Source organism: Pristiophorus japonicus, chromosome 15, assembly GCF_044704955.1.
Source record: "Pristiophorus japonicus isolate sPriJap1 chromosome 15, sPriJap1.hap1, whole genome shotgun sequence".
In the NCBI taxonomy this organism is placed as follows: domain Eukaryota; kingdom Metazoa; phylum Chordata; class Chondrichthyes; family Pristiophoridae; genus Pristiophorus; species Pristiophorus japonicus.
In genome coordinates, this window is record NC_091991.1 from 168304312 (window position 1) to 168319280 (window position 14969).

At 47.9% G+C, this 14969-nt stretch overlaps 1 protein-coding gene across 1 annotated transcript in view; it reads right to left on the bottom strand.

The window, feature by feature from the left end:
• Positions 1-14969, bottom strand: part of LOC139281233 (cytochrome P450 3A30-like) — a 56233-nt gene that overhangs the window by 27365 nt on the left and 13899 nt on the right. Inside the window, exons 3-4 of the mRNA XM_070901289.1 lie at positions 10640-10692; positions 7496-7595 (exon numbers count right to left, since the gene is read on the bottom strand). Of these exons, the coding sequence (XP_070757390.1) occupies positions 7496-7595; positions 10640-10692 (153 nt within the window). The remainder of the gene's footprint in view (positions 1-7495; positions 7596-10639; positions 10693-14969) is intronic.

A 14969-nucleotide genomic window follows, 5' to 3' on the forward strand; every position in this document is an offset into this window, starting at 1 on the left:
GCCTGCTCCGCCATTTAATACGATCATGGCTGATTCGATCATGGACACAGGTCCACTTCCCTGCCCGCTCCCCATAACCCCTTATTCCTTATCTGTTAAGAAACTGACTATTGCTGTCTTAAATTTATTCAATGTCCCAGCTTCCGCAGCTCTCTGAGGCAGCGAATTCCAGTTTTACAACCCTCTGAAACATAGAAAATAGGTGCAGGAGAAGGCCATTCGGTCCTTCGAGCCTGCACCATCATTCAATAAGATCAGGGCTGATCATCCACCTCAGTACCCCTTTCCTGCTTTCTCTCCATACCCCTTGATCCCTTTAGCCGTAAGGGCCATATCTAACTCCAATGAACTGGCATCAACAACTTTCTGTGGTAGCGAATTCCACAGGTTAACAAGTCTCTGAGTGAAGAAGTTTCTCCTCATCTCAGTCCTAAATGGCTTACCCCTTATCCTTAGACTGTGACTGGTTCTGGACTTCCCCAACATCGGGAACATTCTTCCCGGATCTAACCTGTCCAGTCCTGCCAGAATTTTGTATGTTTCTATGAGATCCCCTCTCATCCTTCTAAACTCCAGTGAATACAGGCCCAGTCGATCCAGTCTCTCCTCATATGACAGTCCAGCCATCCCTGGAATCAGTCTGGTGAACCTTCGCTGAACTCCCTCAATAGCAAGAATGTCCTTCCTCAGATTAGAAGACCAAAACTGAACACAATATTCCAGATGAGGCCTCACCAAGGCACTGTACAACTGCAGTAAGACCTCCCTGCTCCAATACTCAAATCCTCTAGTTATGAAGGCCAACATACCATTTGCATTCTTTACCGCCTGCTGTACCTGCATGCCAACTTTCAATGACTAATGTACCATGACACCCAGGTCTCGTTGCACCTCCCCGTTTCCTAATCTGCCACCATTCAGATAATATTCTGCCTTCGTGTTTTTGCCCCCAAAGTGGATAACCTCACCTTTATCCACATTATACTGCATCTGCCATACATTAGCCCATTCACCTAACTGTCCAAGTCACTCTGCAGCCTCTTAGCGTCCTCCTCACAGCTCACACCGCCACCCAGTTTAGTTTCATGTGCAAACTTGGAGATATTACACTCAATTCCTTCATACAAATCATTAATGTATACTGTAAATAGCTGGGGTCCCAGCACTGAACCCTGCGGCACTCCATTAGTCACTGCCTGCCATTCTGAAAAGGACCCGTTTATCCCGACTCTCTGCTTCCTGTCTGCCAACCAGTTCTCTATCCACGTCAGTACATTACCCCCAATACCATGTGCTTTAATTTTGCACACTAATCTCTTGTGTGGGACCTTGTCAAAAGCCTTTTGAAAGTCCAAATACACCACACCCACTGGTTCTCCCTTGTCCACTCTACTAGTTACATCCTCAAAAAACTCTAGATTTGTCAAGCATGATTTCCCTTTCATAAATCCATGCTGACTTGGACTGATCCTGTCACTGCTTTCCAAATGCGCTGCTATTTCATCTTTAATAATTGATTTCAACGTTTTCCCCACTACTGACGTCAGGCTAACTGGTCTATAATTACCTGTTTTCTCTCTCCCTCCTTTTAAAAAAAAGTGTTACATTAGCTACCCTCCAGTCCATAGGAACTGATCCAGAGTCGATAGACTGTTGGAAAATGATCACCAATGCATCCACTATTTCTAGGGCCACTTCCTTAAGTACTCTGGGATGCAGACTATCAGGCCCCAGGGATTTATCGGCCTTCAATCCCATCAATTTCCTTAACACAATTACCAGCCTAATAAGGATTTCCTTCAGTTCTCCCTTCTCGCTAGACCCTCGGTCCCCTAGTATTTCCGGAAGGTTATTTGTGTCTTCCTTCGTGAAGACAGAACCAAAGTATTTGTTCAACTGGTCTGCCATTTCTTTGTTCCCCATTGCAAATTCACCTGAATCTGACTGCAAGGGACCTATGTTTGGCTTCACTAACCTTTTTCTCTTCACATATCTATAGAAGCTTTTGCAGTCAGTTTTTATGTTTCCGGCAAGCTTCCTCTCATTTTCTATTTCCCCCCTCTTAATTAAACCCTTTCTCTTCCTCTGCTGAATTCTACATTTCTCCCAGTCCTCAGGTTTGTTGCTTTTTCTGGCCAATTTATATGCCTTTTCCTTGGATTTAACACTATCCTCAATTTCCCTTGTTAGCTACGGTTGAGCCACCTTCCCCGTTTTATTTTTACTCCAGACAGGGATGTACTATTGTTGAAGTTCATCCAAGAGATCTTTAAATGTTTGCCATTGCCTATCCACCGTCAACCCTTTAAGTATCATTTGCCAGTCTATTCTAGCCAAATCACGTCTCATACCATCAAAGTTACCTTTTCTTAAGTTCAGGACCCTAGTCTCTGAATTAACTGTGTCACTCTCCATCTTAATAAAGAATTCTACCATATTATGGTCACTCTTACCCAAGGGGCGTCGCACATCAAGATTGCTAATTAGTCCTTTCTCATTACACATCACTCTTGATATCTTTGCTCTCGGAAAACAACGAAATGAGCGGCTTGTGATCGGTCTCTAATTCGAACCTCAGACCGAACAGTTATTTGATGCATCTTTTTAACACCGTACACACACGCTAAAGCTTCTTTTTCTACCATACAATAGGCTCTTTCTGCGTTAAACAAACTTTTGGATGCATATGCGACAGGTTGAAGTTTCCCCGGCTCATTAGCTTGTTGTAACACGCAACCAATTCCATATGACGATGCGTCACAGGACAAAAACGTTTACATGGGTCATAATGTACCAGCAGCTTGTTCGAGCAAAGCAGATTGGTGGCTTTCTCGAAAGTTCTGTCTTGCAGTGCTCCCCACACCCAGTTGTTGCCTTTTCTCAATAGCATGTGCAGTGGTTCAACTAAGGTGCTCAATTTAGGTAGGAAGTTACCAAAGTTGTTGGGTAGACCTCGGAATGAACGCAGCTCCGTCATGTTCTGCGACTTGGGTGCATTCTTGATGGTTTTGGTTTTCAAGTCAGTAGGTCTGATGCCATCAGCGGCGATTTTCCTCCCGAGGAATTCGACATCTGCCATGAAGCCGCACTTCCAGCGTTTAAGTCTAAGTCCCACTCTGTCCAAACGCAGTAGAACCTCTTCCAAGTTGTTCAGATGTTCCTTGGAGTCATGACCGGTGATGAGGACGTCATCTTGGAACACGACGGCTCTGGGAACGGACTTCAGTAGACTTTCCATATTCCTCTGGAATATTGCTGCAGCCGAGCGAATTCCAAACGGGCACTTGTGGTAAATAAACAGTCCTTTGTGTGTGTTAATGCATGTAAGTCTCTTCGACGTCACGACCAACTCCTGCGTCATATAGGCCGACGTCAAGTCCAGTTTTGTGAACGACTTCCCTCCGGCTAGCGTCGCAAATAAGTCATCAGCCTTCGGTAACGGGTACTGATCTTGTTTCAAAACCCTGTTGATCGTAGTCTTGTAGTCTCCACAGATTCTGAATGTGCCGTCACTTTTCAGCACAGGAACAATGGGGCTGGCCCATTCATTAAATTCGACCGGTGATATGATCCCTTCACGCTGGAGTCTGTCCAGTTCAATTTCGACCTTCTCCCTAATCATATAGGGCACTGCCCGAGCTATACGATGGGCGTGTCTTGCATCCGAGTCCACGTGGATCTGCACCTTGGCTCCCGTGAAGTTGCCGATGCCCGGTTCGAACAGCGAGGGGAACTTGCTCAATACTTGGGCACATGTATCTTTCTCCGACGACAACGCCTTTATGTCATTCCAGTCGCACTTGATTTTCTCCAACCAGCTCCTGCCAAGCTGCGCTGGGCCTTTGCCTGGAACAATCCACAGCGGTAACTCGTGAACCGCACGGTTATACGACACGTTAATTTGTGCACTGCCAGTCACCTTTATCAGTTCTTTGGTGTACGTGCACAGCTTGGTGTTAACAGGGTTCAGCCTGGGCCTCACAGTCTTGGTATCCCACAGCTTATTAAATGCTCTCTTGTTCATGATCGATTGCCTCACCCCTGTGTCCAGTTCCATCGATACCGGTATCCCGTTAAACTTCACATTAATCAAAATTGGTTTACTCTTGGTTATGAAAGAGTACAGTCCATACACTTGCTCCTCTGGCATCTCAGATTGCGTATCCGGATCCGCGCGAGTCTGACTCTCATCCTCCACGTGGTGTGTCACAGCTCGCTGCTCATCTGCAGTCACGTGCGCTGGAGATGCCCCACTCTCAGACAGCCTTTGCAACTATATTGCTTAAATCGGCACTGCTGGTGCCGATGATTTCCCCCACAATGCCAACACGGAGAAGTCGGATACATTCCTGCTGGTGAACTTTGGGCAGCCACAGGTTTCGCGAACTTAGCCGGATAGGCCCTGCCATGTGCCGCACTGCCAAACGCCGAATCAATCGCATTTACAGTACTTGCCGAGGTTCGGTTCTTCACCGATATTTGCTTTAAACTCCTGTCCACCATTTTACATGATTGAGCGACCTGGATGGCCTTTTTGAAATCCAACTCCTCCACCACCAGAAGTTTGCACAGGATCACCTCGTGGTTGATACCGATAACGAAGAAGTCCCGCAGCATGTCTGCCAACACTGTCCCGAACTTGCACGGTCCTGCTAGACGTCTCAGGTTGGCAACGAATTCCGCCGCGCTCTGGCCCTCCGATTGAACGTGTGTTTAAAACCTGTATCTCGAGGTGATGATGCTGTCATCTGGCTTGAGTTGCTCCCGTACCAATGTACACAACTCCTCGTACGTTTTCTCTGTTGGATCACTAGGGATGAGTAGATTCTTTATCAGATCGTAGATCTTTGAACCGCACACAGTGAGGAACACGGCCCGGCACCGATCTGCATCATCGACTCCCTTCAATTTGTTGGCCACGAACTACTGGTTCAAACGGGTCACAAAGTCTGCCCAATCTTCTCCCTCTATGAATCGCTCTAAAAATTCAATCGTGCTCATTTTACAAACAAATGTTCTTGTATTCTCGTCGCCAAATGTTATGTATGCAATAAAGGTACACTGAGTACTGTTTAACTAAGCAAGGTACAACCTTGCTTCTACTTTATTATGACCCAAAGTGCCTGACTCTCAAAATGGCTGGTCTTCTATACCTGAGCTGCTCAATGGCCTCCAACAATGATAATCTGCATCCCAGAGTACTTAAGGAAGTGGCCCTAGAAATACTGCATGCATTGGTGATCATTTTCCAACAGTCCATCAACTCTGGATCAGTTCCTATGGACTGGAGAGTAGCTAATGTAACACCACCTTTTAAAAAAGAAGGGAGAGAGATAACGGGTAATTATAGACCGGTTAGCCTGACATCAGTAGTGGGGAATATGTTGGAATCAATCATTAAGGATGAAATAGCAGCGCATTTGGAAAGCAGTGACAGGATCGGTCCAAGTCAACATGGATTCATGAAAGGGAAATCATGCTTGACGAATCTTCTGGAGTTTTTTGAAGATGTAACTAGCAGAGTGGACAAGGGGGAACCAGTGGACTTTCAAAAGGCTTTTGACACGGTCCCACACAAGAGATTGGTGTACAAAATTAAAGCACATGGTATTGGGGGTAATATACTGACGTGGATAGAGAACTGGATAAATGGGTCCTTTTCAGAATGGCAGGCAGTGACTAGTGAAGTGCCGCAGGGCTCAGTGCTGGGACCCCAGCTATTTACAATATACATTAATGATTTAGATGAAGGAATTGAGTGTAATATCTCCAAGTTTGCAGATGACACTAAACTGGGTGGAGGTGTGAGCTGGAAGGAGGATGCTAAGAGATTGCAGGGTGACTTAGACAGGTTAGGTGAGTGGGCAAATGTATGGCAGATGCAGTACAATGTGGATAAATGTGAGGTTATCCACTTTGGGAGCAAAAACACAAAGACAGAATATTATCTGAATGGTGGCAGATTAGGAAAAGGGGAGGTGCAACGAGACCTGGGTGTCATGGTACATCATTCATTGAAAGTTGGCATGCAGGTACAGCAGGTGGTGAAGAAGGCAAATGGTATGTTGGCCTTCATAGCTAGGGGATTTGCGTATAGGAGCAGGGAGGTCTTACTGCAGTTGTACAGGGCCTTAGTGACGCCTCACCTGGAATATTGTGTTCAGTTTTGGTCTCCTAATCTGAGGAAGGACGTTCTTGATATTGAGGGAGTACAGTGAAAGTTCACCAGACTGATTCCCAGGATGGCTGGACTGACATACGAGGAGAGACTGGGTCAACTGGGCCTTTATACACTGGAGTTTAGAAGGATGAGAGGGGATCTCATAGAAACATAAAAATTCTGACGGGACTGGACAGGTTAGATCGGGAAGAATGTTCCCGATGTTGGGGAACATTCTTAGGATCAGGAGTAGGCCATTTAGGACTGAGATGAAGAGAAACTTCTTCACTCAGAGAGTTGTTAACCTGTGGAATTCCCTGCCACAGAGATTTGTTGATGCCAGTTCATTGGATATATTCAAGAGGGAGTTAGATATGGCTCTTACGGCTAAAGGGATCAAGGGATATGAAGAGAAAGCGGGAAAGGGGTACTGAGGGAATGATGGTACAGGCTCGAAAGGCCAAATGGCCTACTCCTGCACCTATTTTCTATGTTTTTATGTTTCAAATGACACCATCTGGTGGCTACAAACAGAATGTACATACATGCCAGTGCGCTACACATCATGAGTTGCACACATCCCTCCATAAAAATAAATTCTGTATGCATCAAGTTAGTTCAGCTCATGGGATCGCTCACTTTCTACTGATGCCATTTTTTCGTTAGCATTATTGAAATGACATGCTTCAAACCCAAACGTTCCCACAACTCAGTGGTTGTAACATATAAATGGGCATTTCACTCTTTCTCCACCCATCAAAGAGTAAAAGTCTAGAGCCAGGTCTCCATAAAAATGTCAGTGATCAGGGCTCTTCACAAAGCAGCAGAATATACAGGGGTAGTTCCTTTTTTAGGTTACGGTTAATCAATCCCTCTCCTGTGTAACACAAACCAACGTGTGGAATGCGAGTCAGAATTTAAGACAATTATACACTCCACTCTCCAAGGTTAGGGGTGCAAGTTCCAGGCAACAAGTCAAATAAAGGTGGAGCTCGATGCACCTTCTACTCTACCCCAATAATATGGTTCAGCCCAAAACCTCCAAAGGGCAACCCTGGACAAGCAACCACTGGGAATTTGGTTGAACCAGAGAGATAGAGGTAGATGAAGGACACTCGCTCACAGCATCAGTCGAATGGTTTTCTTGGTTAACCCCCCATTAAACATACACTTCTCCCAACTCCCATGCAGTTTGGGGTTCAACCTACATTCTCGCTGAACCACCAAAGCTCGTGCAAATAGTAAGATAATGGAAAAGAAAACAAGGGCACATTGCAATGTGCTACTACTTTTTCTCGCTAATACAAACAGCCTTCAGTGCACATCAATATTTACCCGCCTGTTGGTGAACAAAGTGTAAAACTCTTTGATAAAGATGGTTTTAATCAGTTCAGTATCCATGATGGACAGAATGGGCTGCCGTGCGTCATAAATCCTAAAATAAGACAGACAAGTGTCAGTAAATGAATCGGGGGTGTTAGAAAAAGTCTAGTGTCTGACTGGTGGGGTGGGTGGCCTGTGCTATTCCCACCAATCCAGACTTACTGCAACAACTTTGGGGTCCTCCACTGCAATGATATCATGTTAGTATTTGTCGACATTTCTTTACTTTATGTAATGGCCAAAGTCTAAAATTACAGTACTGCTACAGGCTGCAGTAATGCTACAACCAGATCAGTGGGAAGCAGCTTTGCTTCATATTGGCATTACAGCTACAGCACAAGTGCAGCTCGAATCAGGAGTTCGGGACCAACGGACCCCAGAATGAGCTCACACTCCTTCAGCTCAGACCCTCACACCCAATTCACAATCTGCAAGCTCAGGGTTAGTGACAGCCAAAATTGTGCCGGTTGGATTTATAGGAGTTTAAAATGCCAATTGGCCTGCTCTGCTGGTTTGACGGACCAGAGCCGCAGATCCAGTCCAAAATTGCAGAGACAGGATCAACAACATCATGAATTTATATAGCACCTTTAACATAGTAAAACGTCCCAAGGCGTTTCACAGGAGTATTACAAGACAAAAATTTCACACTGAGCCACACAAGAAGAAATGATAGCAGATGACCAAAAACGTGGCCACAGAGGGAGATTTTAAGGAGTGTCTTAAAGGAGGATAGAGAGTGGAGAGGTTTAGGGAAGGAGTAGCTAGAGCTTGGGGCCGAGGCAACGGAAGGCACGGCCACAGATGGTTGAGCGATTATAATCAGTGATGCTCAAGATGGCAGAATGTGAGCAGCACAGATATCTCGGGCGGGGCAGGGAGGTGGGGAGGGGGTTGTGAGGCTGAAGGAGATTACAGGAGGTAGGGACGGGCAAGCCCCTGGAAAGATTTGTAAAAAAAGAATGAGAATTTTGAAATTGAGGCGTTGCTTAACTGGGAGCCAATGTCGGTCGGCGAGCTCAGGGGTGATGGGTGAGTGGGACTCGGTGTGAGTTAGGACACGGGCTGCCTAATTTTGGATGACCTCAAGTTTACGTAGGGTAGAATGTGGGAGGCCAGCTAGGAGTGCGTTGGAGTAGTCAAGTTTAGAGGTAAGAAGGTCAGTAGCATAGTTGGGACTGGCCACCTGTGCCTACAAGGGTGTTTAAACAGCACCCGCCCGATTCACCCAGTCCTGATAATTATGGGGAGGAAGAGTTCTGGACGACAAACATGGAAGCGCGGATTTCCTGGACATTCTGCAGCAGTTAACTGCAGAAAGTATTTCAAATTTTGTTCAGCGGGTTTCCTGTCCGACAGCAAGCCTGATTGGCAGGCTGCCTACCCGCCGTTGGGAAAGCCTGCGGCTAAAGGCCGCAGCCAGCAGAGAGCAGGGAGGGTGGATTAAAATAAGAGAGCGTGGTGGCAGGGGGCGGAGTTGGTCAGGAGAGCATTGGAATAGTCGAGCCCCGGAAAACCCAGCCAGAATAAGCATGTAAAAAAAATGGCGAGGCACGCAGCCTCCTTACCACCTGACCACCTCCCAAGAGTGGATTGGTCGTCCCCCCCCACCCCGCCCCCACCTGTTAAAGTGACCCCTCCCCCGAGGGCCATCCTGGGCCAAAGACAAAGAGGAATGTAAAAGTTCCCAGCCGAAATAAAATCACCGACAGGATCCATTATCTTTGGAGACTTTTGGGACATCTCCAAACTCTTTCCGGTGATCAATGGGCGGAATTCCCGGGGTAGCCGAGGAAACTCCCCCAGACACATTCCTTTGCTGAAGGGGCATGGACAGATGATTCAGTCATCCCTCCCACCCACCGCCAGAACTCCTTGCAGCGGTGAAAATGGGCTGGATCCCAGCAGAGCCGGGCGTCACCCCTTCATTGTAGTCCCTTCGATGGAGAACCGCCCCACCTGTGTCCTGGCCCACACCGAGTGAATTTCAGGCTCACACTGTGAATGCACCAATGGAGACATTTCCTCCATTGGAAAAGAACTAAAATGTATTGAGGTTGACCAAACACTCCTGAAGACGAATACAAAAGCAAATAAACTGCGGGAGCTGGAATCTGAAATAAAAACAGGAAATGCTGGAAATCTCAGCGGGTCAGGCAGCATCTGTGGAGAGAGGAACAGAGTTAACGTTTCGGGTCAGTGACCCTTCGTCAGAACTGGAAAAGTTCGAGATGCAACAGGTTATTATGGAAGTGCCGGGGCAGGGAAAGGGGGGAGGGGGAGGAAGGAACAAAAGGGAAGGTCTGTGATAGGGTGGAAAGCAGGAGAGACAAAAGGAACGATGGGCAAAAACGAGATGGTAATGGGACAAGTTAGGAAACAAAAGTGGAGTCTAGATGGGGTGTGAATTGCAGAATCATCACCAGCTGCTCTGGGAAAAAGGGAATAAAGAATAAAAGGCGTTGGGGGGGGGGGGGGAAGGGGGGGTTGTTTAAAAAAAAGAGGAAAGGGAAAAAAAACATTGAGGCAGAGGTTAAGGTCTGAAATTGTTGAACTCGATGTTGAGTCCAGAAGGCTGTAAAGTGCCTAAACAAAAGATGAGGTGCTGTTCCCCAAGCTCATGTTGAGCTTCATTGGTACAGTGCAGGAGTCCAAGGACAGAGAGCTTAGAGTGGGAGTGAAGCAGAGAATTAAAGTGACAGGCAACCGGTTCTGATGAAGGGTCACAGACCTGAAACATTAACATTGTTTCGCACCACAGATGCTGCCTGACCTGCTGAGATTTCCAGCATTTTCTGTTTTACTCTTGAAAACTGTACAGCTCAATGTAAATGTAGCATTCTTTTGAGTGCAATGATAAAAATGAAGGTACCCATGGTAACAGTGTATCTCAATGTAAATGTATCATCCTTCGATGTGCAATAATTGAATGCATCAATGCCAACACTACTTGGAATGATCTGTGCCTTTAAGTTGTGCTTATGACACGTACAGCACTTTTGGACTACATTTTGCATTGCTGGAGTGAAGTGTAATTTTGAAAAGGAATAAAACACACACCTTCATATACACAACTGGCTGATTAAATGCACTCACCCCCAGATCTTTCCATACTTCTTGTAGCATTCTGTATCAAAGTTAAAGAAACCCTGCCCAGGAAGAAAACACAAACATCAGCAAAAGTATTCACGTAATGCAAAGATGGAACAGTAATGACGTAAGCTGTGTATGGAGACACTCTGAGGGAAAATACATGAGCTTGTGTTGTTGTGAAGGTAAAGAACAAGGAACACAAATACTAAATATTGCTTTAAATAAAAACAACGAATAGTTGGTTTCCCCGCCACGCAAACGTATTGCAAGACAGACCACACCTTGTATGTGTGTATTCGTGTGAACTCAGTATAGTATTAGGCAGTCCCTCGTATCGAGGATGACCTGCTTCCACACCAAAAAGGGATGAGTTCACAGATGTTTCAATGAGGGACCTGATATTCCAGATCCTGAACTACATATTAAAGGATGGAAGATGCCGGTGCGTGGATTTTTTTAACGTGTGATGGCCGTTGCACACCAGCCACCACACGGGCTTGACAGAGCTCGGTCTTGGTCCAGTGGCAAGGGTTAAGCAAGGCGAATGGAGACCAGCTCTGCTGCACGGACCTAGCACGCACACATGCTCCTACTATCCACAGATCGCAGTGTGGGCTGGCCCGTGCTGCCCCTGGGCCCTCGCCTCTTCTGGGCCCCGAACCCTCGGCTCTCTTGGGCACTGATCATGACGCTCTGGGGCCCCGATCTCTCGCCGCTCCTCCGCCCCAACCTCCCTGCTCCTCTGCTGTACCTGGGCCCCGCCGGTGTCCTGCCCACGTTCCAATCGGCGACCTGGGTTTTGGTGACGCACCAGCCGCAGGGCGGGGCGACAAGAGGAGGCCCTGGACAGTGCGGCAGCCTGCCACTGCACGGTGCAGCGGGAGCCAATCCGGGGGGGGGGGGGGGGGGGGCGACGGCTTCGAGGAGAGTGACTGGATGAGTGGCCAAATACTGCAGCTACCGTTAGCTGTACATCATTGTGAATGAAACACTTACAAACATGTTTGCGGGTGAACATCAACGACCTTTTAGACCCAGCTACAAACAGATCCATACAAGAATTGCCTCAATTATATTGTGATACAATCAGTGAAGAGTACACACAGAGCTAAGTCCCTATTTGTAAGCAATCTCGGCAGGTTGGATTGTTTATTGGTTCTAGACCAGATTTTCATTGATGCTAAGATGATTCCAAACTTGTCTTGTGAATTGGCCCGTATAGTGGTTGTCATTTTAGTTGATTTTATTTTTATTTAAAAGCTCTGGATAATCTTTTCCCTGTACCATTGGAGGCTGCTGTTTTTGTTCATTCTTTCCACTCTCCTATGAACTCAAAGTAACCAATCACAGCGGACCGTTTTCAGGCATTTTTAAAGATAGAAACAGGTCCCTCGGCCCTACTGGTAGATGCCGGAGTTTATGCTCCACACGAGCCTCCTCCCACCCTATCAGCAAAACAATCTGTTCCTCTCTCCCTCGTGTGTTTATCCAGCTTCCCCTCAAATGCATCTGTGCTAATTGCCTCAGCCACTCCCTGTGGGAGCGAGTTCCACAAGCTGGAGAAGGGGAGCTGGTGTTATATGTACAGTTCTCCCACTGTCGGCTGCAGCGGCAAATAGAAAAAAACTCAACTAGCAGAGAACGGAGGGCACCGGAAACCCACAACTGCACTCCCTGAGCTGTCCTCTCCCCACCTCGCCCCCCCACAGCACACCCTCCCAATGTGGACAAGACCACTGGTGTGTATCCCTGCCCAGCCCTCACAGAACCTTGCTCGCCCAGCCAGCAGGTGAAATAGGGACATGGAGATGCAGGACCCCATCCCATCTATCATGTCAGGTGATCAGATAGTGCCGCTTGACTTATTAAATACAATGGGGCCAAAATTCAGACTGAACCCTCCCAGGAGGGTGTTGACCAGTCTCCAGCCGGCCCTTCCAGGCCCAAAGCTGCTCGAGGGCGTCCGAAACGGACATCTGCAGCTTCCACACAGGGAACACAGCAGCCTTCCCAGACCCATGAGGCAGCCACAGGGGAGACACTGAGGCAAAGTCGCAGGTTAGGCACGCGTAAGATCATCATAGGCAGTCCCTCGAAGTCGAGGATGACGTGCTTCCACTCGAAAAGTGAGTTTTCAGGTGACTGAAATGGGACCTGCCTTCTCTGTCACAAATGGGACAGACAGTGGTTGAAGGAAAGGGTGGGTGGGGAGTTTGGTTTGCCACACGCTCCTTCCATTGTCTGCGCTTGGTTTCTACATGGTCTCAGCGACGAGACTCGAGGTGCTCAGCATCCTCCCGGATGCTCTTCCTCCATTTTCGGTGGTCTTGTGCCCGGGATTCCCAGATGCCGGTGGGGATGTTGCACTTTTTTCAAGGAGGCTTTGAGGGTGTCCTTGAAACGTTTCCTCTGCCCACCTGGGGCTCACTTGCCGTGTCGAGGCTCCGAGAAGAGCGCTTGCTTTGGGAGTCTCGTGTCAGGCGTGCGGGCGATGTGGCCCACCCAGCGGAGCTGGTCGAGTGTGGTCAGTGCTTTGATGATGGGGATGTTGGCCTGAGCGAGAACACGGATGTTGGTGTGTCTGTCCTCCCAATGGATTTGCAGGATCTTGCGGAGGCAGTGTTGGTGGACTTCTCCAGTGCTTTGAGGTGTCTGCTGGAAATAATCCACATCTCTGAGCCATATAGGAGGGCAGGTATCACTACTGTCCTGTAGACCATAAGCTTGATGCCAGATTTGAGGTCCTGCTCTTCAAAAACTCTGTTCCTCAGGCGACCGAAGGCTGCGCTGGCAGTGAAGGCAGTGTTGGGTGTCGTCATCGAAGCCTGCCATTGCTGACAGTAGGCTCCCGAGGTATGGAAAATGGTCCACGTTGTCCAAGGCCTCCCAATGGATTTTAATAATCGGGGGCAGTGCTGTGTGGCGGGGTCAAGTTGGTGGAGGACCTTTGTCTTATGGATGTTTAGTGTAAGGCCGATGCTTTCGTACACCTCGGTGAAGGTGTTGACGATGGCTTGGAGTTTGGCCTCCGTGTGTGCGCAGATGCAAGCGTCGTCCGTGTACTGTAGTTCGATGACAGAGGATGGAACAACCTTGGATCTAGCCTGGAGGCAGCGGAGGTGGAACACATTCCCATTTGTTACCGCTCGGAATGCTGAACTGGGGCGATGTTTCCAGTCTGAGCCCCTGGATCGAGATTTCAGTTTTCTCTCTGTGAATCTCGGCATCTCTATTTCTCGCTCTCTCTCTAGTTTTTTTTCTCCTCTTTTCTCTTTCTCTATTCCTATTTATTTCTCTCTCTCCCAATCAAATTTTCTCATTCGGTTTCTCATTCACTTTCCTCACTTCTATCTCGTTCTCCTTTCTCTTTTGTTCCCTTATCCCTCTTTCTCTCGCCCTCTCTCTTTCCCTCTCACCCTCTCTCCCTCTCCCTCTCTCCCTCTCTCCCTCTCTCTTTCCGTCTCTCTCTCCCTCCTTAAGTGCGGATTCTGTGCTGAACATCCTCAGGTTTGGATCTTACCTTCTTGTCTCTCTCCGCTCCCACAGCTCCGAGATCTCTGCCACTCTGCACTGGCACTGAAAGCTGGCGGGGGCACCGTCAACTGAAGGATCGGCTTTTTCACCCTGAAAATGGGTCCAGGAGCAGAGCGGCAGCAGCGCGCACTTTAGCGCGTCATTACTGCCGCAATTCCCACGCCGCCACGAGTCTGTGTCACTTGAGCCCAGAGTGGCAGCCATTCGATTCTGACGAAAGGCCGCCGTAAACGGGCAGTAACAGTCCTTCCCGGGACCATGAATTTCGGGGCCTGTGACTTTCAGATGAGACATTAAATCGAGGCCCCCTCTGCCCTCTCAGGTGGATGTAAGAGATCCCACGGCACCAGTTAGGAGGAGAGCTCGGGAGCGCTCCCTGGTGTCCTGGTCAATATTTATCCTTCAACCAACATCACGAAGACAGATTATCTGGTCATTATCACACTGTTGTATGCTGGGCGCAAATGGGCTGTCGTGTTTCCTGCATTACAACAGTGACAACACTTCAAAAGTACTTCATAAAGCGCTTTGCGAGGTCCTGAGGTTGTGAAAGGCGCTATATCAATGCAAGATCATTATTTATGCCACCCCTTTAACATCGTCCATTACCAGTGTAATCAGGTGAAAATAATTGACTCTGAGCCAAAGAAGGACACACGTGGGCAGGTGAGCAAAAGCTTGGCCAAAGAGATGGGTCTTAAAAGGTGGTGGGGCAGTGAGGTTCAGGGAGGGAATTCCAGAGTTTAGGAGGTAGATGGTTGAAGGCAGGGCTGCCAACAGCAAGGTGAAAGAAGAGGGA